The sequence below is a fragment of the Hypomesus transpacificus genome, unplaced genomic scaffold (assembly GCF_021917145.1).
Source record: "Hypomesus transpacificus isolate Combined female unplaced genomic scaffold, fHypTra1 scaffold_116, whole genome shotgun sequence".
Classification (NCBI taxonomy): Eukaryota; Metazoa; Chordata; class Actinopteri; order Osmeriformes; family Osmeridae; genus Hypomesus; species Hypomesus transpacificus.
Window position 1 is genome coordinate 219137 of NW_025813700.1, and position 22791 is coordinate 241927.

The 22791-nt window shown below is 39.3% G+C and overlaps 3 protein-coding genes and 1 long non-coding RNA gene across 6 annotated transcripts; 2 read left to right on the forward strand and 2 right to left on the reverse strand.

The window, feature by feature from the left end:
- Positions 1–1527: 1527 nt before the first annotated feature.
- Positions 1528–8070, reverse strand: rnf167 (ring finger protein 167). Of its 3 annotated transcripts, XM_047050424.1 has the most exons (11): positions 7851–8070; positions 7014–7142; positions 6779–6859; positions 6532–6669; positions 6324–6411; positions 6120–6210; positions 5117–5222; positions 4872–4965; positions 4190–4270; positions 3454–3900; positions 1528–3382 (listed from the first exon to the last, which is right to left on the reverse strand). In XM_047050424.1, exons 2-10 carry the CDS (start codon positions 7110–7112, stop codon positions 3467–3469), a joined length of 1212 nt encoding a protein of 403 aa, XP_046906380.1. In that variant the 5' UTR covers positions 7113–7142; positions 7851–8070; the 3' UTR covers positions 1528–3382; positions 3454–3466. The 3 variants fall into 3 exon arrangements, with proteins under 3 accessions (XP_046906380.1, XP_046906379.1, XP_046906381.1); XM_047050423.1 differs by having other exon boundaries at positions 1528–3900; positions 7851–8069; XM_047050425.1 differs by lacking the exon at positions 7851–8070 and adding an exon at positions 7723–7801 and having other exon boundaries at positions 1528–3900.
- Positions 8071–9764: 1694 nt separating this feature from the next.
- Positions 9765–10807, reverse strand: LOC124487993. The gene is made up of 3 exons (XR_006958579.1): positions 10714–10807; positions 10474–10551; positions 9765–10360 (listed from the first exon to the last, which is right to left on the reverse strand). It is a non-coding gene; the product is annotated as an uncharacterized LOC124487993 (long non-coding RNA).
- Positions 10808–16954: 6147 nt separating this feature from the next.
- LOC124488006 (olfactory receptor 151-like) lies at positions 16955–17896 on the forward strand. Its single transcript, XM_047050444.1, has one exon. It carries the CDS (start codon positions 16955–16957, stop codon positions 17894–17896), a length of 942 nt encoding a protein of 313 aa, XP_046906400.1.
- Positions 17897–20624: 2728 nt separating this feature from the next.
- LOC124488007 (olfactory receptor 142-like) lies at positions 20625–21914 on the forward strand. The gene is given in 3 exon segments (XM_047050445.1): positions 20625–20636; positions 20948–21307; positions 21309–21914. Coding segments are annotated over 3 exon segments (978 nt in total).
- The last annotated feature ends 877 nt before the right edge of the window (positions 21915–22791 follow it).

Genomic DNA, 22791 nt, shown 5'->3' on the forward strand with positions numbered 1-22791 from the left:
TAGGCTCTGCGTCGTTTTCCATTATAAGTTCTGAATCCGTTTCTGCTAAACTTCGGATATCTCTAGATCCAAATAGTAAATTCTCTCCTGATCCTTCAACATCTACAGGCTGATATAAGGGTATGGAGTCTTCCTGTACGTCAAAAGCGTTATGTGACAACATCTGAAATATAAAGAGTAAGATGTTTTCAATTAGTTATGGAAATACTGGATTTAAAATTTTTTCTAAGCAATGGCAAACTTGTCCAATCCATTTCTGTCAAAATTCTCAATGTGCTACATAATAATGGAGGTCAGTTAACACAAAAACCAAGGTCAGCTGCATATCTTTAAGGATAATGCAAAAAATGTATTCAGAAGACCAACATATCTCTCGGTTTGCACAATCTATTAATATATTTATATTTATAATATAAATTTATATCCTGTATCAACTGTAAATCCTCTATCATTATCTTGGTCAAAGTCACTATTCTACACAATGAAACTCAAGGGAATACAAAAATATATTTTTCATTAAAAAAAACAATGAACACATTGAAATATCTACAACGTAGATATTTAGCTAAATATTTTTTTATATATATTGTTGATAAATCCAAATAAATATCTGTAAGGTTAAATATACGCCATCACATACCTCATAATCCAGTTCTTGTGGGTACTCTTTGGAATCCAGCAAAATAGCGGTTGAGACGAGCAAAAGAAGCAAAAATGATGAGGGTGATACAAATGAATAAGGAGATGGGGTCAAGTGAGGTGTCATATCTTGTAAATCTGGTATTGCAATTTATCAGCAAAGGCAAAAGTCTTACTTACAGTTTCAAATATGTACAAAAAGGTATCACCCTAGGCATAAGACACACATTTGACAAATATGCAATCATTTGGAAATGTGATGGTTTTGGCACTTTGGCGGTTATATATCTTTTAATGTGTGATGTCATATTTTCAGAGTAGTCATTAAAGATTTTAATCCAGCACATGCTAAAATGAATTGATAAAGGGAACTCGTTTATTGTGAGCCAGCGAAGCACCCAACATCCTGAGATCTATAAGCTAACAGACATTACAGTAGACGCTATTCACTGCTGTGGTGTATAGAACAAAGAAGAAATGTCAGGACGCAGAGGAAGGATTAAAAACAGCATCGAAGCCAAGAAGCTTTACTGAAAGAGAGGGATATAATCTGACGCACTCAAGCTTGTTTAATTCTTCATTAGCTGAATGGCTGCCTCCCCATCAGCTAATACAAAAGGGCCAACATGGGCCTCAGACACAGTCATCGAGACTCAATGGTATTGTAACCGGCCTTCTCTGTAGGCGATAATCCTTCATGGTAATAAATGGAACTTGCTAGAGGCGAGGCCAGTAATGACCAGTGCATTTTCAGGTAATCACCTGTTAATGAAGTCGTGGTGCTTGATGATGTCTTCATTAAAAATGTCAGAAAACTGTGCACCAGATAAGAAGCACTTTGTGGCTATATCACGCAGGAGTTGCCTTCAAGATCCCACAGACACATAATACTCTAGTCTTTGTGTTTTAATAAACATTTAGACATACAAAAGTTCTTCAATACATACATGATTGCTCTCAAGCCCCATTAAATTGGAATCACTTACACCTCAAGTTTGGTATATGCACATTGAAGAAATTTAGTTCAAAATTATTTATGACTGAAATTAGGCACATTCTAATCAAAAAGCATACACATTGATTCTTACTTATTATGTGTCGACAAACAGATACATCGTTTTCTTAAGATGTAAACCGAAAGTTATAAAAAATGTACACAACAATTCATATAACAGAAGAGATCTAAGGATATTAGTTGATCTGATCTCTCAATTCACTGAAAATGAAAAAGCTATATGGAGTGTATTTTGAAGTATGGGTACAAGAAAATACACAGGACACACTTTGCACATTTATAATCTCTACAGAGGTCTTAATGTCTAAACCAGCATTAAAAAATGGTGTGTTAAATGAATGAGGGTCCCTTAAGATACACAGATACACGACAGAACTTCCCAATAGCAAACCTTGGTTGAACAGTCAAATAAAGGCTAGTGTGAGCAAAAATGTGACCAACCTATAGAGACTGGTGTGAAACATTAGCCAAATAACATGTTATTGGTATTTCTGCATGGTAATGAAACTACCATACCAAGGGTTGTAAATATAATTATTATAAAGATAAAAAACAAACATTTTATTAGATATGATGTTTCTTATCTCACTGATTAATGAGTTAAGAGTAGCCTATAAATCAGATACATTAAACATCACGTAAAACTTAACATCCCTCTAGTTACCGAAAACACCAAAAAACAAAACCCAAAGAGAAAAACATGTAACTAAGAACACGTGTTCCAGAACCCCTATAGTATAAAGGGACCAACAGACAGTATGACAGTTCTGTAATTTCCCTTAAAACTGGTTATGGCCCCTTTACAATCTTGACTTCCATAAAGGCCATCACCGAGTAATGCAGCACTCATTCAGGGTTGGAGGTCTATTCTAAATTTGAAGGGACAAATATTCATTTGTTTTATTGTTTTATTATTAAATTGTATTTTACTTCAAATTCAGTGCAATGAATGTATTTGGATGTTGCTTGATATCCTAAATGTTTCTAAAATGCAGTTTCTGGGCAATCTAAGGAAACACAAACATCCAAGTGGATTTTGTATTAGGTGGACTGTCTTTTTGTAAGCATAAGATGCATGAGTTATCAAAAACGTTGTATTATGTTTGGATTCATCCAATAATTTGCAATATGACTGGAGTTGCATTTCTTTGAATTACAATGAATTAAACTGTAGACCCTACAATTCTGTATCATCAAGGGCATTTTAATTCAACACCTATACCATGAATGTAGCCATAACATTCAGTTAAAACGGCGACCTCCGAAATTTGACTTGAATATCAATAAAATCAGGAAATTAGAGGAAGATGAATAAATCATTAACAGTATTTAGTATTTCACAATGAACTTTTAAACTCAAGTTGGCAATCCAATGATTTTGTGCAAATCTGGGCCCTGTAGTTTCAAGGTTGGGCCTGTCCAAGCTGGGTTTACAGTACATTGGCTGAACTAATAACCCATTTGAATTAACTTTGTTCCATAGAATACAGAACATTAAAACAAGTAAGAACTTTAAAAAGAAGTAACAGAACATAGTTCTATATTAAAACTATGAATAAAAGTGTAATTTCTAACTTGGTGTGGTGGAACACACACACACCAAAAAAAAAAAGAAAATCTTCAATGATAACCAAAGTGACAAGTGTTTTAAAGTCTACAGTCTATGACAGACAATGTTACAATCCAGACTTCATAAACCATTTAAAATCTTTAGTGTGGTAAAAAAAAAAAACGGAAAAAAAAACCCCACCTTGGCGACAGACTGACCTTTTCCAGCTCATACAGATTTAATCAATCGTCAACATCAGCAGATCACACGCCCACACCCCCCCTCCCAATGAGCTGAGCAGTGTCATCATCGGAAGGGTGAGCGTCCTCCCCCCCTTCACCGGCGTCAGAGTCAGAGTCTTCCTCAGGGGAGTAGTAGCCCTCATAGCCCAGGACTGGGGAGTCACAGAGGGGAGGGGTGCCGAGGCACTGGGCGGTGGTTACCGTGACCACAGTGGCCGAGTAGGCCCCTGGGCTGCCGGTGGGAGACGCCGGGTTAGCGGAGTGGAGCAGGGGGGTGCGTTCGGTGTCCGCCTCCCCCTCGGCTCCCTCCTCCCCTCCTCCTGCCCCTCTGGCCCCCTCTTCCTCGGATTCAGACTCGGAGTACTCTGGGTTGGGTCGGGTGACGCGCTGCTTGCACACCGGGCATGTCTTCTTCGTCAGGGTGAGCCAGGGGTCCACACACTTGCAGTGATACGCTGTGGAGACCAAACATGGTATGTTAGAATTTGTCTGTGAGGTTAAGGATCATTTTATTGTCATTCCAAAAACATGGTACATGAGCTGGAACGAAATTAAGTACTGAGGTCCGGTTAAAACCACTCACAAATAAAGAACCTAACTACTCATCATAAATAAATACAGTAAATACAGATAACCAACTGCTTTAACAGTTTTTGGTATACTGATGTAACGATGCAGTTTTTAGGATGGAATAAAGTATGTATGTATGTATGTAAGCATGTATGTTTCTTCATAACAGATTACCGTGTGAACAAGGTAACACTCTGAGTTTGTCTCCCTCTTCATACTCGTCCAGACAAATTGCACAAACATCATATTCATCCCCTGCAAAAGGAAACGGGACAGATATAATGCTGGAGAGAAAACATTGAATCTTCTTGCAATTTAAAAAAAAAAGTTGACTAAAAACAAATGACTGTACAGATCACACAAAAAAACAAGACTCAAAGGTTGATAAAAGGTGAATAAAAAGAAAAACCATTGACATGCAATAAAAGATCTACAAGAATTGACTCGAGGCCTAAGCAATAGAAGTATGCCAGTACACGAACACGTATTAAACGAGGCAGAGCAGGATTCGGAAATTTGATTTGTTTGTTTTCACATTTTTCACATTTGTTTTCCGGTTTAAGACCCATTCCCAAGCAGGAATACTGTTGTTAAATCCATTCTACCAACGTAATAGGTCACCTGCTTACACTCTCACAGACAAAGCTAGATTAAAAACAAAATGGCTGCCAAATGTAAGTTTGAAGTCCAAAGTGCTACACAGTGTATATTCTATTATGAGTTGCGTTCATTTTTGTTCCCTTTTTTTTTTTTTTTTTTTATTCTGTAACTACATAAAGAGTTCCCTGAACACCTGAATTTCCTTTGGGATTATTAAAGTGATTAAACCCAGGTCCAGGTCCAGAACGTGCTTTACCTTTACTGAACTTGTGAATGGGAATCTTCTTCAGCTGCTCCTTGGTCAGTCTATTCTTCCTCATCCGCTTTCTGTACTGCACGCAACGGACGATCTAAACCAAGGGAAAGGAGATCGAAGGAAGGGTGTTCACCTCACTAGACAACTAAGACAACAAACTAGAATGGGAGTCGAGCTTCGCCGTCTTCCCGTGACAGAAATTCAGGAGGACAAATATAGAACACACGTTCCATCGAAGAACTTACCATGATTACAACCATCACAAGGATGATCATGCCCACCACTCCAGTGAAGGGGATGAGGTAGTAGGAGAGGGGAAAGGCAAACTCGGGCTTGAGGATCACATATGCCCTGCACATCAAATACAGAGCCATCAGTTTCCGCATGTAGACACTATTTAAAGAGTGCCTCGCCTCAGGATGGTCAAGCCCCAGGACTAAAAGCCACATGATCGAGAGACTCAGTACAGTTTCTATGAGTATGATGGGGTTCGCAATCAGCCAAACACTCTGCAGTTCATCCATGGTGTTTTGCATCGTGTTTTCATGAACGGAATCAACTCGATGGGAACACTACAAATCCATATGAAATGGTTAGGCTTCCATTGGGCCGTCAATCCATCCCCATTTCTCCCGAGCCATTCTCATTGTTAGCAAAAGTTGGAAAGTCTCTGTGATGTCACAAGTTCACATGTTGTGTCATAGGAATAATAAAGTATTCATGTAGCATGATAATGTAGAATTAAGCAATAAGCCCCAAGAGGCCGTGGTTTACGCTGATTTTAGAACAGGTAAGGGGAGTTGTTAGGCACGACGCGAAGCGGGGCTTATTGATTTTCTAAAACTGTTACTACAAATATTTGATATGGTTTCATCAATAAAAACAATTAGAAACAAAATAGTTGAATAATAAACCGTCATTCTTCCGCTACTACAAAGTATAGTTCCTACATAAATCGTTGCCACGCAACAGCCAGATGGACATCTTTGCCGTCTTTTTCAATTTGAAATATTCGATGCGCTTTAATATGGAATGTTAAAGAATGTTATCTCTTGGAACCAAGATGCCATCTACCCCCCACCCCCTAAACCTTACCTGGCAACAGAAAAAAATGTCTGCCCAGCTACATCACCACAATTATTTTATCTGCCCCATTGTTACACTTTCATAGGTTTACTGTATATGGTATATGGATGAAAGGTTCAGTCTTCAATTTTATAAAACCCATGGGTGTCACGTACTACTTACCCTCGCTCAGGAATAACATAACTCCTCAGAATTTGGGAGGCAGAGTAACTGGTGAACACTGAAGGGATCTCGATCTCCTCTGCTATTGTGTCTGTAAACAAAGACAATCCATTTCTCACACTGTCTGATGTTGCTGAATTGTGACATTGGCCCATTTCCAGCCCAAACTGGTCGTGTTTCAAAGGGCCTCGAAACAACACTCACCATTGCTGTAGCCCATGTTCAGCAATGTGTCAGAGTACATGTTGTGAACGATCGCTGCACTAAATCCAGCTTGTTGAGCATGCAGGACCTGGAGTTTGCGATCAAGTGAAAGCACAAGAGTGAGTTGAACAACTTGCAGGGGGGGGGGGGGGGGGGGGGGGAGAAAAAGGAAATCAAACATTTTGACTTTGATATCCAATGCACTGACCTTGATGTCAAAATTGCAGTCATAGCGTCGGATGAGCACAATAAATTTTGTGGCATTAGCATCGCTGGGGGAAGGCAGAGGTGGCGGGGGATCTATGGGTGTGCACCCATCGAGTGGGCGTGATTCCACCAGCAAACCCTACACGCCAAGGGGCAAAGAAAGGAAAATTGTCCAATTAAAAAAAGAGGTCATCCGAATCAAAACCGCGTCGCTCCTGTCAACAAAGTGCTCTTTATCCTTTTCTCACCATGAGTCCCTCCTTGGGTAGCTCCGATCCAAACAAGGCGGGCAGGTCCTCAAACAACATGTTGGTCATATTGCTATAATGCTAATGGTGAGACGCCAAAAGTTAAGTCCAACAAAGTCGTCCCCCGCCCCCCCCCACCCCCACAAAACAATGGCTATATTTTAAATGAATATGGAAACAGGACTGATATCATGAAATATAGAATGAAACAAAAACTAGTTTGCGCATGACTCACAGCATAAATGTAGGCATGTGTAGGTATTGGTGCCAGAGTGCAGCAGAGTGCTATAGCCAGGACCCCCAGACGGGCGCCCATGCACCACACACCCCGCATCTTAGCAACCAGGCAGATGAACTGCTTTACCTGAAAGGTCAAGGAAAGCTTCAAGTGATTAAAGAATGTACAGCTGACTGATCCGTTAGGTTAATCAACACCATTTAAAACAAGCACCTGAAAATGTCATCATAAAACGTTTCTTATGGTGTGCTGTAGGCTGTGGGACTTCATAACCACACCTTCAAAGGCCTGTCTTGTTATGGTGCTAAACTCACTAAGCAGTAAGCTAGCTCTAGCTAGATAAGTTATGCAACGTGGGTATATGCGAACTATTAGCTACCACTATAAGTTACAGTCTTGTTTCTTATGTATTATCTGGGAGAAAATGTATTGTCAAGGAAATAATACATTCGGTTGACGTGTAATTAGGCTAGACGCACGTATAGCATCGATTTGGGTTGAGGTATCTAAATCGCTAGCTAGAACCTTCTGTAGCTAGACTGGTAGTGCTAGTAGTAACGTTAGTCTTGAGCTAAGCGACTTACCACTAAAATATTTGTTGAGTCTAAATGTTCCTATGGATTACAGTACACTGTGACAATATACTCGCTAGCACTACAGACATCACATTCCACTAGTGTTATCTATTACAGGGTTGATAGTCTACCTTTCCACGCAAACTGAACCATTGGACCCAGCTGGTTACGATTGTTGTTTTGATGTTAGCATTAGCGACCCACCTAGCCTAGCCTTTCTTCCAGCTTGTTAGTTTTAGCTTGCTAGCTAGTTACTTACCCAGTAAATAGTTTCGTGGAGACCAAGCTGGATCTCGCTAGGACGGGAGGTCTAATATGTACCTAAATATACAACTGGAGATATTGTGTGTACCTAAATATACATACGTATAATACTATTGTTTATGGTAGTGTATCTTCGTTCAGAGTATTGTAAAACAATCATTACGGAGACAGTATTGAAGCAGCATTTCCTGTTTTGCTGTTAAACATCAAACCAGGCAGGGTCGACACTTCCCTCTTGTGGAATGGCGAGAAATTGCATGTCTTCCACCTGGTTTAAGTATGCATTGAAGAACTGCACATTTGACCAAGGGTATGGTTTAGACCCCAAACCAACTGAAATTGCAGTATTGTACATATTCATTTGATATAAGCAAGATTTTTTGTTTTATTATGTACACTGTTGCTTGCTTTTCTACAGGTACACTTGCACTTGGCGATTCATGTTGTTTAATTGTAACTTGTTTAACTACAAGCTCTTATGGTTCTTCCCTTTGGCACTTATTTTGGTTGTTCACAATATGTGCTTCATGTTTTGGCTACCCGCAATGTTTTTGGAGTTATTTTGTTGTTTCTTATTATCAGTGACATATGCACTTTGTAAAGCTCTCTCTTGGAAGTCCCTTTGGATAAAAGCATCTGCTAAATGAATAAATGTAAATATAAAAAATGGCTCACGAAAAGGGTAGTACTAGTAGAAATTACGAGAAAGAATCCGTAAAAGCTGACTGCATTTTCCCACTTATACATCTATACTTTCAGAAAGATGCTTAATCCATTCATGGTAAGATATAATAATTTTACTGTTGTTACTGGTTTATTTGTTGATGATCAGCCAACTACCCCAATCAAGTTATTCAATGGTTTGAAAGCCTAAATAATTTTTTTCATAAAGTAGCACATTGGGTGCATCTCTACAATAAACTCTCGACTGGCCCATGTTGTAGTGATGTCATATTAGCATCAGGTGCCAGTAGCCAGTACACATTAGGATCAAATCATTTCTGACATACTTGAAATGACAGGTATGATTTGATATTGTTTTGAAAGCCTAAATAATTTTTTTCATAAAGTAGCACATTGGGTGCATCTCTACAATAAACTCTCGACTGGCCCATGTTGTAGTGATGTCATATTAGCATCAGGTGCCAGTAGCCAGTACACATTAGGATCAAATCATTTCTGACATACTTGAAATGACAGGTATGATTTGATATTGTTTTGACAGTTATCCAACCTATGTGTCAACCACAGGGCCCACATTTGTTGGTCAATTGTTCATCATACAGTAATCTAGGCTGCACATTATCTCGGTAGCGCTAACCAGATGAAGTCTAAGAAAAGTTGACAATATACCAACCAGTCGGGATTCATGTGGCAAACTGTATGTTGTTAAAGTTTTATTGATATATTAAGTCCCTTTATTTTCTTTGTTCTTGTCTCTACGCTGCATCTTTTCTACACAGGCTCACACTGCTTCTGTTTGACAGTTTTTTTTTTTTACATCATATGTCTCAGACAATGTACGGGGAGTCAGATGGCTGAGTGGTTAGGGAATCGGGCTAGTAATCAGAAGGTTGCTGGTTCGATTCCCGGCTGTGCGAACCAAATTACATTGTGTCCACACAGCCGGTAAGGTGATTACTTGCCTCGGGGAAAATGTCCCTGTACTTAGTGTAAGTCGCTCTGGATAAGAGCGTTTGCTAAATGACTAAATGGAAATGGAAGCGAAAGGTTCCCTGTGCGAGAGACCTTCAAGCATGCTGAACATTTGCGGTCTGCTTTAGTGGTCTCTGAAGCAGCTGTACTGCCAAGTGACATCACTTTTGAATCCCTAAGGAACCATGGGAAAGATGTGCATGGACAATCACACAGAAATCAAGACGCAAACACAATCAAGAAGTCATGGTGGTTTGGTGTGATGAGGTTTATGTTGTTACTTAGTCAAAAAGTACTGATCTGCACTGTATTTCAAGTGCACATGCATTCTTATATATTGTTACCAATGTCCCCTTGTTGGTTTGAATAAACATACTGCATTTAGAGGTAAAGATAGTACTGAACCAACCAATGATAAATCAGCTCATACAAGTAAACCATAAAGAATGACAATCAGAACCAAAAACATGGTCGCTCCAAGAGAGTAGTTGTGCACACAGTACATTTTTGTCATGAAAATACAAATCCGATGCAATAGAATGCTTTTGCTATATTAATTAGGATATTCACTAACATTTTTAAATAAAAGAAGCTACTACAATTGGATTTCATTTCAAATGTACTTATTAAAGACTTGGTTCATTATGTAATAATTAGCAAGCATAAAAATACATATGCAGATAGTTAGATTAGATTGACAGTTAGGAAATCCAAAGTAGGCCCCATACACTTCATGGTGAAGTAATATCTAAAAAAAACAACAGTGATCACATGATCTGCTCCACAGTGATCACATAATATTATTTTCTGAAATTATTCTGTTTTTATAGGAAATGGGATACACAGCACCTAGGAAGAAAAAAATGCTTGCATTACTTTCCTGGAAAACATCTGTGTGTGTATTTGAATAATAATATACTGTACTTGATAAGAGTTTAAACATATTTATATATAGCACTTACAAGAATCCTTTTCCACAGCCCAGAGGTCCGAAGAACAACTCTGTTGGGAGGCAAACCTTTCGACAAACACCACTGAGGCTGGGACAAGACCAGGGAAACACAGCTGCCTCATTCTGCACAACTACAACCAGAAGGACAACAAAATGATTTTTTCTTCTGAGCATTTAGATGTATTACATGCAACACAGAAGCAAGTACATGTATTTAAGACTAAGAATAACAAATTGAATGGAAACTCACCATGAAGTGACAAACAAACCAGGAGCAGCAAAACGACCATTTGTTGGCAAGACATCTCCTCTATGTTTCTACAACAAGGGTATTGACCAAAACTGTACTTTACTGAAAATCGTTTTCTTATGTTAGTCCCATTGGAGGAGTGTCTAAAAAGAAAGCACATGGTCACAGCAATGTTTAATAAGAAACTATGTGGGTGCTTGAATAGAGACACTGTTCTTAATCAAATTGAGTAAAACAGCCTCACTGCATAGGGTTCTCATGATGAACACCATGGGACATGAGCCGCTGCAAATAAACACAGCGAAAACTGATTTCACATGACCCAAACTCATGCTAGTCATTTAGATTACAGGTTCCCTCAAACTGGTTTTACTCTTCACCAGTTTCGATCAGCCATGTGTGACCCTCAACATTTACTTCAAAATACGATACTTTTGTTCTGAAATCTAACCATGCATTTCAAGGCCCAGAACTCTACCTGATGTTTGTGAAGGTCATATTTTGATACAGAGGGCTTTCGTAGTGGATTTAATGTCTGTGACAGTTAATAATACACTATTAGTTGTTTACAAGAACAGGGAATGTTTAAACTTCGTCTTGTGCCACAGTTGTCTTTCTCTGTCCCTTTTGGGACATGGCTGATGTAACCACTGATTGGGTAAACATGTTTATTAGAGGTCATTATTAAAGTTAGTTTCTCCATCCCCTTGACTGCAATTAAGAACCAAAACCAGCCCTCTGTGGACAGTACCTGGAGACTAAAGCGTGCAGGTGGGGATAGAGTCTTAACGACCTCTCGTTAAACAACAGGGACGGAACTCTGATGTAACAAAACAGGCTCATGACCTCTTTGACCCTCTGTGGACAGTACCTGGAGACTAAAGCGTGCAGGTGGGGATAGAGTCTTAACGACCTCTCGTTAAACAACAAGGACGGAACTCTGATGTAACAAAACAGGCTCATGACCTCTTTGACCCTGCCAAGGGTTTCAAAGTAGTCAGTGTTGAACCCATGCATCTGAAAAGAATGCACTTTGAACTAAGTAGTGCTTCTGCCACCCCCCCCCCCCCCTCCCCCTCCCATGGTGCCATGGTTACTCTCCGGAACAGAGCCTTCTCTTCTCATCCGTTGGTTCATGCCGTTGACATGCCACGCCTTCATTCGAGCACCCCAACGCACCACAGCATAGGAGATGGCACTAGTGACCACAGACTGGTAGAATGTGCAGTAGAGAGCTGCACACATCGAACGACAGAAGCTTCCTCGGGGAAACGATCCTTGTCTGTCCCTTTGTGTAGAGGGCCGTGGTGTTTCCGGTCCACTCCAGACTGCTGTCTGGGTGGACTGGCAGTCCGGTAAGGGCGATAGACCCCCACTGTCTTAACCTTAGTCCTCTGGTTGGTTATAGGGACCAGCCAAATGACTCAATTATGCAATTGTTCCACCCCACATGGTGAAGCCGGTTTCACCAATTTATGGATTAATTGTGTGAACAAACTACCATTTTTTTCTCTCCCATTTCCAAGCTTTCAACAATCGAATCACTACTACTATACATCATATGTGTTAGCTGCTACCATGGAGCCTTAGAACCTTTGTGCTTCCAAGTTCTTGGCCTCAGACTCATGCTGTTAGCTTTGCACGTCATTGCTTTTAGTTTTTGGTATCTTGATTTAAACTCCCTTTTTGCTCGTGTGGGCTGTGCAGTGGCCAGCTCAGGTGAACCGACCTTTCCGTTATTATTTGATCATAATAATAGGCTTATGGCTTTTCTGGAGCTAATCTATTCATCCTTTTAAGGGACATGAAAATGCTTCAGTCCTTAACTTGAGTGCTGAAAAGATCTCTCTCCAAAATTTTGGAAAAAGCTGTGGCAAAACAGCTCACTGAGCACCTCTCCTCAAATCAGCTCTATGAACCTCTCCAGTCTGGATTTCGTCTTCACCACAGCACTGAAACTGCATTAGCCAAGGTAGTCAATGATCTATTATTAGCCTCTGACGCGGGCTTTAGCTCTGTCCTTGTTCTTCTAGACCTAAGTGCAGCTTTTGACACTGTAGATCATGAGATTCTCCTGGAACGTATGGAGAACTATGTTGGGATTTCTGGTACTTCACTTCAGTGGTTCAGATCGTATCTATCTGATAGATCACAATATGTCCACTATGATGGTTGCTCATCCAGGAGCTCCATTGTAAAATACGGAGTACCACAGGGTTCAGTTTTAGGCCCTCTGTTATTTTCACTCTATATGTTGCCTTTAGGAAACATAATTAGAAGTTTTGGGGTAGATTTTCACTGCTATGCAGATGATACTCAGCTATACATGTCTATAAAGCCGGGAGAATTTCCACATGCTATGGAAACCTGTGTTTCCGGGTTGAAAACTTGGATGACTGCAAATTTCCTTCTTCTTAATTCGGATAAAACCGAGGTTCAAATTTTTGGTCCGAAAAAACACCGAAATAATTTATCCCATCTAACCTTAGACTTAGACGGCGTCAAAGTATCTCAAAGCCAGCTGGTAAAAAATCTGGGAGTCACAATGGACCCAGACCTTTCATTTGAGTACCATATTAAGCAAATCACCAGAACAGCATTTTTCCATCTACGTAATATTGCCAAAATACGAAAATTCCTCTCAAAGGATGATGCTGAAAAACTAATACATGCTTTTGTTACGTCCCGATTGGACTACTGCAATGTGTTGTTCTCTGGCCTCCCAAATACCTACCTAAAAAACTTACAGCGGGTGCAAAATGCTGCTGCTAGACTATTGACTAAAACTAGAAAGTTTGATCATATAACATCGACTCTTATCTCTTTACACTGGCTCCCTATCCAAGCCAGAGCTGATTTCAAAGTTCTACTACTAACTTACAAATCTCTGCATGGATTGGCACCACTGTACCTCTCCGGTCTCCTTGCACCCTATTGCCCCGCAAGGTCTCTAAGATCTCAAAATGCCGGCTATCTGGTAATACCCAAAGTTAAGAAAAAAACTGCTGGAGGTAGGGCGTTCTCATATAGAGCACCTCTTCTTTGGAACAAATTACCCATCTCAATTAAGGAAGCTGATACTGTCTCGACATTTAAAACTAGATTAAAAACGTTCTTGTTTAGTCAATTCTATGATTGTTAAAGGGAAGTATGTGTGTACTTTCTATGTAAACCTGGGATGTGTGCTTGCCTATGTGTGTATCACATGTAACTTTTAAATTTTAATTATAGCTTATGTTCACATTGCCCAGCTAGATGTTACAAATAAAGTAAACCTGTTACTGTATATTGTTAGTATTATTATTATTATAGTTCCGTTGCTGTATATTGTTACTGTTATAGTTTTTATTACTAGTTGGAGACAACGGGGGACTGGCTGTTTTCATCCTTATTCGTATAAGTATAACCTACTTTAGAGTTCTTTCCCCTGGAACAGATTTCATGTTCCAACTGAGGGGGGCTGTCGTTGTTTTGGTGTGTGGGGCTGCATCAAATACCCTTTTTGCTCTGTTAAATTGCTGCACTAGTCCACACTTGACCGGTGGGGATCTCATTCTATTTTGACTGTAACTGTTAGCTGCTCCTGGCATTCTCTAATCCCTGCTCTCCTCTCTGTCCCCCCCCCACACATTCCCTGTGGTGTGGGGGGTTTGAGCTGTCAGGACCTGCTTGGTCGTCGGTCTGCCAACGCTGAACCAGGTCGTCACCCGGAATCCAGTCTCCATGACGGCCAACAGCGAGTTTCCCGGTCCCATCCAACGTCTATAAAGCCGAACAATGGATTTTGGTGTTTCAAAACCCATTGACACTGTATGACTATGTTTAGCTTGTGTTCTGCTCCTCTCTCTTACCAACCGTCTCTGGAGGAGGGGATCCCTCTCTGAATTGCTCCTCCCAAGGTTTCTTCCATTTTTTCTCCCGGTGGGAGTTTTTCTGGGAGTTTTTCCTTGTCTTCCTTGAGGGTTTAGGTTGGTTGAGGGGCAGTTCTATGGGCGCATGTGAAGCCCTCTGTGACATGCTTGCGTGTAAAAAGGGCTATACAAATAAATTTGATTTGATTTGATTTGATTTGAAAAGCTACTTGGCTTGAATACAGTTAGCTTGCCAAACCTGAGTTGTAGGGCTAGAGTGAATGGTTCTGACTCACATCGAATGTGTCTGGTACTGCTTGTTCTCGTAGTGTGAAGACAGCCTACAGTCCACATCCAATAATCCTGAAATCAGCTGTGAATTGGGTTATCACAGTTATTGATAGGCTTATGTTTTGTATAAACGTGTTTGTTTGTGTTCTTATTCTTATTTGTATAAATTCGTATATTTGTTTTAAGAAGAACTATGAAACGACTGCCCCCCCCCCCTTTTTATACCACTACGTAGCTGTTGACTGATGATGTCACAAGAATGTCACTGTCCACAATAGCCTTGTGTTGGCCACATGATAAGAAGTCTTATAGATGTTTTATGTGGTGAGTTATGGTTTGTGTAAAGTCTCAAAAGAAAAGAAATTCAAATGACCGGCACAGTCCAAACAACTTTTTAAACAATTATAATAAGCGTACAAAACTAGCAGTACTACGTGGATTTAGAATTAAAATATAATATAATATAAAATAAAATATAAGTTGCCGTAATTTACAATAAAAAATACAAATATTCCAAACTTTACAAATGGCACAAGAGATACAATTGTGGAATGCAGTGCAAAGTGCAATGTGTTTACGACATTAAAGTCAATTGAAGTCAGTGTGAACCCTTGGCCTTGTTGAAGAAGCCAACAGCAGATGGGAAGAAACTTTTTGTGGCGTAAGGTATTGGTCCTTTGGTCGTTTGCAGGGAATTGGTGTTTTAGTCTCTCAGAGTACAGTCGTTTAGCCTCCCTCACCGCCTTGCTAAACCTGTTCTTAGACTCTTTGAATCTGTCCTTGTCCCCTCCTAAACGTGGCCTCTTTGTCCAGCCTCAGCCTTCTGAGTTTAGCTGTAAACTAGGGTTTGTCGTTGTTGTAGCTCACCCTGGTGCGTGTTGGTCTACAGTCCTCACAAAAGCTGATATATGATGTCACAGCCTCTGTGAGCTCATCCAGACTATTGGAGGCAGTCATGAACATATCCCAGTCAGTAGAGTCCAAGCACGCCCGCAGATCCTCCATAGCCTCACTGGTCCACTGTTTTGATGTCCTCACAGCAGGCTTACAGCGCTTAAGCTTCTGCCTGTATGCAGGAATCAGGTGGACCATGGCGTGGTCTGAGTGACCCAGTGCTGCTTGGGGGACTGCATGGTATGCTTTACTGATTGTAGAGTAGCAGTGATCCAAAGGTGTTCCCTTCTCTGGTAGGGCATTTGATGAATCGTCTGTATTTTGGGAGTTCTTGAGTTTGAGTTTCTTGAGATTGCCTTTGTTAAAGTTGACTGGCACAATAACCAAGGAATCTGGATTTGTATGCTCCACACTCAATATCTGGCTGGCGAGCACACATTGAGCCTCGTTGGCGCCAGCCTGCGGGGGCATGTAGACGCCGACCACAAATGCCAATCACAAATCAAAAACATTATATTTTCTTAATCTGAAAGAATTTTTGATAAGATCAGGTGAGTACACACACAGAAAAAGAACCAAGACATGACCTAGGGAGTTGGGCGTGATTTTAGGCCAAACTGAAACATAAATTGTGCCAAAATAAAAAATTATATATAGCAATCAAAATCTAAAATATAATTGTCTCAATCTGAAAGAATATTAGATAAGATCAACATACATTATTATAGTAGAGCACACCCAGTGGTGGAGGAATTAATATTTACTCACTTCTCATGATGAAAGAATACTGTCCAGGGATTCTGATTCTGACATAGTTTGAATGTTTCAAAGACCACATGACTGAAAGGTTAGAAATAAGTTCATAAGAGCTTCTGGTACATTCATTTAATTAGTGTGTAGATAGCACACACAGGTAAAAAAATTATGTATTTTATTTTATCAGAAATGTCAGCATGAAATATTAGTTTGTTCCTATACAAGTATTCTGATTTATTGCTATTATTGTTATTATTAGTAGTAATAGTAACAATAATATTGCTACTTCTACTACAATTTGAATTACTATGATTATTATACTATTATTATTATCATATTAAGGAAATAAAAATATTGTAGATGGTAAACTTTTAAGTTGAAAAGAAGAGCAATAAATGAATAAAATTTGAATTTCTTTCCCATAGTGTTTAAAAAAATCTGTCTCAATCATGGAAAATTCCTCTGATGTTACATCCATCGTGTTGACTGCCTTCTATGGAATGGAAAAATTGAAGCATGCATACTTTTGCATTTTTCTTGTTATCTACATCATCATCATTACAGAAAACTTACTTCTAATTTCTGTGATCGGTGTTCAGAAAAAGTTGCACGAGCCAATGTATTTTTTTATCGGTAACTTAGCAGCAAATGGTGTCTACGGAAGTACTGTTCTTTTGCCAGCCGTTTTGAGTAATTTATTATCAACCAAATATGAAGTGTCAGTAGCCTGTTGTCAAACCCAGATATATGGTTTACACACCTATGCTATTATTGAATTTACAATTCTTGCTGTGATGAGCTATGATAGGTATGCTGCTGTCTGTCACCCATTGCACTACCACACAATCATGTCACTGAGCAAGGTGTATAAGCTTATTGTGTTCACTTGGGTTTATCCCTTGATTGCATTTCTGTTTTTTTTTTTCCTAACTCTTCAACTACGATTTTGTCAACAGGCCATTGACAAGTTGTACTGCAACAATTACTCACTAGTGAAGCTATCCTGCTCAAATACAGCTGTTATTAGCATTGTGGGTATAGCATCTATTGTTCCATATACTTTTCCACAGTTAATCATGGTCCTTTTCTCGTATGCACAGATTTTCAGAATATGTTTGTCTTCCAGGGAGATGAAGATCAAAGCCATCACAACTTGCACCCCACACCTGTTTGCTGTCTCAATGTACTCTACAGGGTGCTTTTTTGACATACTGCAAAGCAGATTTGACCTACGTCATCTCCCTTTTGAAACTCAAGTGTTCATGTCCCTTTTCTTTTTGATATTTCCGCCTATTCTCAATCCACTCATTTATGGTTTGAGTATTCGATCCATACGCTTGTCAGTGTTCAAATGTATTAAAGGTCATAGAAAAACTGTGCCAACACAGTAAATTATTTTCTTGTGAATTGATCATGTTAATGCATGGTTTACCATATTCAATAGATTTACTCAAGAGTCTATTACTTCAACCCAGACTTTGTTAATTTGTTTTGCTTCTCCATACAGCATATAATTATTTTGCACTAACATTGAATTGCTTTGTCTGTGCAGTGGATTGTTTTTCATTGATTTCTCTATCACCTGTGATTCACCTGTCATTATTTTGCATAAGTATTCGCTATTTACGATATGTGCTAAATAAAGGTCTCATTGTAAAGTTTGTGTTTTCAATGCTTTTACATGCACATTATTCTTGAAAGGTTTGAAGGTTCATAACAATGTGTATACCTATGTTTATGTAAGGGAGACAGATGGCTGAGCGGTCAGGTAATCGGACTATTACTCAGAAGGTTGCCTGTTCAATTCCTGGCCATGCCAAATGAAGTTGTGTCCTTGGGCAAGGCACTTCACCCTACTTGCCTCTGGGGTAATGTCCCTTTACTTGTACCCTGTACTGTGAGTCACTCTGGACAAGAGCGTCTAAATATAAATGTAATGTTATGTGTTGGGTGTGTGCACGTTTTTACACATGCACTTCCTTACAATAAATCAACTGATTTTGTTGTTCTTTTCTTAATATTACAAAAGGGCACCTAAAATAAGGATGCAATAGATATACACTAATTCCATTGTTTGATTTAAATTCAATTCCAAGCACATTATGTTGACCATTAGCTGTTCTCAGTCCTTTCAGACCAACTGCATTACACTTGCAAACATCTCTGAATGTTTCTGTGATATAATGTAAGTACATATCAGGGGCATTATAAGTATATTGTATGACAGTTATTTATTTTAATGTTTACTACATTGCATTAACAGCATATGTGCATCACTTGGAAGGTCAAAGAAATACATGTTGATGTATGTGTATGGTATATTACAATATATACAAATATTCTTCAATAGTTTTCCTGTTATCCATTGACTAGACAATGTCAAAAAGTAAAGTTGATGTTAAGGTTTGGCCTCGTCAATATTGAGCTTGTTTTAACAACAAACTGCCATTAGCTGTTACAACTCAACCAGTTTTTAATCCATATTATATAGTTCTGGAGATATTACTTCGATTATGGAGGCAAAAGAATGCTTTTAGCTTCTGAAATAAAACAATATTTCAATAGAGCCATTGAAAAACATGAACAATATGACATATTGAGTATGTATTTCACTATGACAGTAATATTTCATGATTGCATTTGAACACATTGTGAATTGTACAGTTACTCAAAATGTATTTACTGGTCTATAAAGCCAGCCTCTTATACCTGCTGGAGTTTCGCAGAAGCACCCGGCGAGCGTTGCTCCAGGTCCGTCGACAAACGGACAAACGCTTGTGCAGAGGGAACAGCCACCTCTGGCTCCAGGTCAGGGAACAGGGGAGGCTGGTAGCCGTAGGCACACTGAAAGGGGGAGAGGCCAGTGGCAGAACTAGGGGGGGCTCCGCCAGGAATTTGGGGCCCCATGGATTTTTTTTTATAATAATAGGGATCATTTGTAATAGTATTTCTATTTTGGGGGGCCCCTGTCAGTCAGGGGCCCTTGGAATTGTCCTAACTTTCCCCCCCTATACGGCACCCCTGGCTCCATGCAATAGGGTTTCGGGAGACAAGACAGCGCAGCCCTGTTTCCAGCTCCTGGTTGAGCCGCTCAGTCTGGCCGTTGGATTGGGGGTGGTAACCGGAGCTCAGACTGACAGTGGCCCCAACCAATGAACAAAAAGCCTTCCAGAATTGGGAGATGAACTGAGATCCTCGATCAGAAACCACATCCCTGGGAAAACTATGCTATCGGAACATGAGACAAAACTGCCTCTGCCGTTCCCTTGGCAGAGGGATGAAGTGCACCATCTTTGAAAACCTGTCCACTAACGTAAGAACAGTGGTATTACCGTCCGAGGGTGGTAGACCTGAGACAAAGTCCAGGGAAATGTTCTCTGCTCTCTCCAGCCAATGCTGCCATTTTTCCAGAGCGACCTTGACAGCCAGCAGCTCTCAGATGCCCACGTCACGCCTCAGCAGAAGAGAGCTTTCGGGAAAGGAAAGCGCAGGGATGGAGCTTGTGATCCTCCAACCCGTTGAGAGAAGACTGCTCCAACACCAACCTCCGCAACAAATTGCCATTGCTGGCTAGTTTGTACTGTAACGTTGATAGGTGGTGGACTCAAAAGCACAACTCTGAATCTTCACAAAATGGGTTTACTGGATTACTGGAAGACGAGACAGGGCATAACACGAGGTACAAAGACAAACTAGCAATGATAAATTGAAACACAAGGGCTAAATACACTGGGCTAGATTGAAAACAGGTGTTGTCAATCAGGACTGGGGAGGTCAATCAAAGGCAGGGTAGGTGACAATGAAATGTGAGGAGAGGTGAGTACACACATACAGAAAGAACCAAGACGTGACCCAGGGAGTTGGGCATGATGTGACATCTTGTGATTTTAGGCCAAACATAAACATAAATTGTGCAAACAACATTAATAATTATAAACACCAATCAAAAATATAAAATAAAATGTTCATAAACTGAAAGAATATTTATAAGTATATATATAATTATAGTACAGCACACCCAGTGGCTGAAGAATGAATATTTACTCAATTCTCACGATGAAATAATACTCTCCAAGGATTCTGAAACTGTGACATAGGTTGACCAAATCTAAAGATCACATGACTGAAGAGGTTAGAAACAGGTTCATAAGAGCTCCTATTAAATGTATTTCATATGTGTGGAGATAGTACACAGGTAAGACTGACATCAGTACATTAGAAATGTTAGTATAAAATATTAGTCAGTTCTTATTCAACTATTCTGATGTATTGCTTTTATTAGTAGTAGTAGTAGTAGTAACAATATAGGTGCTACTTCTGCTAATGTTTGATCTACTATGAGTATTATTATCATTTAAGGAAATTGAAAATATTGTAAATGGTAAACCTATATTTGAAAAGAAGAGCTATAAATATATAACATTTGTATTTCTTTCCCACAGTGTTTTAAAACATCCGTCTTAATCATGGAAAATTCCTCTGATGTTACATCCATCGTGTTAACTGTTTACTATGGAATGGAAAAATTGAAGCATGCATACTTTTGCATTTTTCTTGTTATCTACATGATCATCATTACGGAGAACTTACTTCTAATTGCTGTAATAGGCGTTAAGAAAACGTTGCACGAGCCAATGTATTTTTTTATTGGTAACTTAGCAGCAAATAGTGTCTATGGAAGTACTGTTCTTTTACCAGCCCTTTTGAGAAATCTATTATCAACCAAATATGAAGTATCACTAGCCTATTGTCAAATCCAAATATATGGTATACACACATATGCCATGATTGAATTTACAATTTCTTGCTGTGATGAGCTATGATAGGTATGCTGCTATCTGTCACCCATTACACTACCACACAATCATGTCACTGAGCAAAGTCTATAAGCTTATTGTGTTCACTTGGGTTTATCCCCTGATTGCAATTCTTATTTTTCTAATCATAACTATTCAACTACGATTTTGTCAACAGGCCATTGACAAGCTGTACTGCACCAATTACTCACTAGTGAAGCTATCCTGCTAAAATACAGCTTTGATTAGCATTGTGGCTTTAGCATTTATCGTTCCATATACTTTTCCACAGTTAATCATGGTCCTTTTCTCGTATGCACAGATTTTCAGACTATGTTTGTCTTCCAGGGAGATGAAGATCAAAGCCATCACAACATGCACCCCACACCTGTTTGCTGTCTCAATGTACTCTATAGGGTGCTTTTTGGAATTACTGCAAAGCAGGTTTGACCTACGTCATCTGCCTTACGAAACTCAAGTGTTCTTTTCCCTTTTCTTTTTGATATTTCCCCCTATTCTCAATCCACTCATTTATGGTTTGAGTATTCGATCCATACGCCTGTCAGTGTTCAAATGTATTAAAGGTCAGAGAAAAACTGTGCCAAAACAGTAATTCTTTTCTTGTGTATTGATCATGTTAATGCATGGTTTACTATATTCAATATATTTACTCAAATGTCTAGTTTTTCAGCAAAGCCTTATTATTTATTATTTATTTTTGGCTTCTCCACATAGTCCATAATTCTGTTGCACAAACATTGAATTGCTTTGTCTCGTAATGTGGATTGTTTTTCATTCATTTCAGCATCGTCTGTCATTCACCTGTCATTATTTAGCAAATGTATTTGCTATTCATCATATGTGCTAAATAAGGTCCCAATGTAAATTTCGTGTTTTCAACGCATTAACATTCACATTATTCATGAAAGGTTTGAAGGTTCATAATATTGAGTATATGTAAATACCTATGTTTATGTTATTTACATTTACATTTAGTCATTTAGCAGACGCTCTTATCCAGAGCAACTTACAGTAAGTACAGGGACATTCCCCCCGAGGCAAGTAGGGTGAAGTGCCATGCCAAAGGTACAATGTCATTTGGCACGGCGGGGAATCGATCCAGCAACCTTCTGATTACTAGCCCGACTCCCTCACCGCTCAGCCATCTAACCTCCCTGTTATGTGTGTTATGTGTGTTATGTGTGTTGTGTGTGTTATGTGTTGGGTGTGTACACTTTTTTTCATATGCACTTCCTTACAGTAAATCAAATTATTTACAAAATGTTTGGTTTCATTGTTGTTCTTTTTTCAATATTACTAAAATAAGGATACAAATGAGACAATTGTGATGGAGTAATATGATTGTTTGATTTAAATTCAATTCAAAGCACATTATGTTGACCAGTAGATGTTCTCAGTCCTTTCAGACCAACTGCATTACACTTGCAAACATGTCTGAATGTTTCTGTGATATATTGTAAGTATATATC

Excerpts from the sequence above, each read along its gene's own strand:
- rnf167 (XM_047050424.1), bottom strand. The coding sequence starts at position 7,112 with ATGCGGGGTGTGTGGTGCATGGGCGCCCGTCTGGGGGTCCTGGCTATA. Across the intron at positions 6,860-7,013 it reads CACATGCCTACATTTATGCT|CATTATAGCAATATGACCAA; the intron begins GTGAGTCATGCG and ends TCTCACCATTAG. Across the intron at positions 4,271-4,871 it reads CATTCACAAGTTCAGTAAAG|GGGATGAATATGATGTTTGT; the intron begins GTAAAGCACGTT and ends TTCCTTTTGCAG.
- LOC124488006 (XM_047050444.1), top strand. The coding sequence starts at position 16,955 with ATGGAAAATTCCTCTGATGTTACATCCATCGTGTTGACTGCCTTCTAT.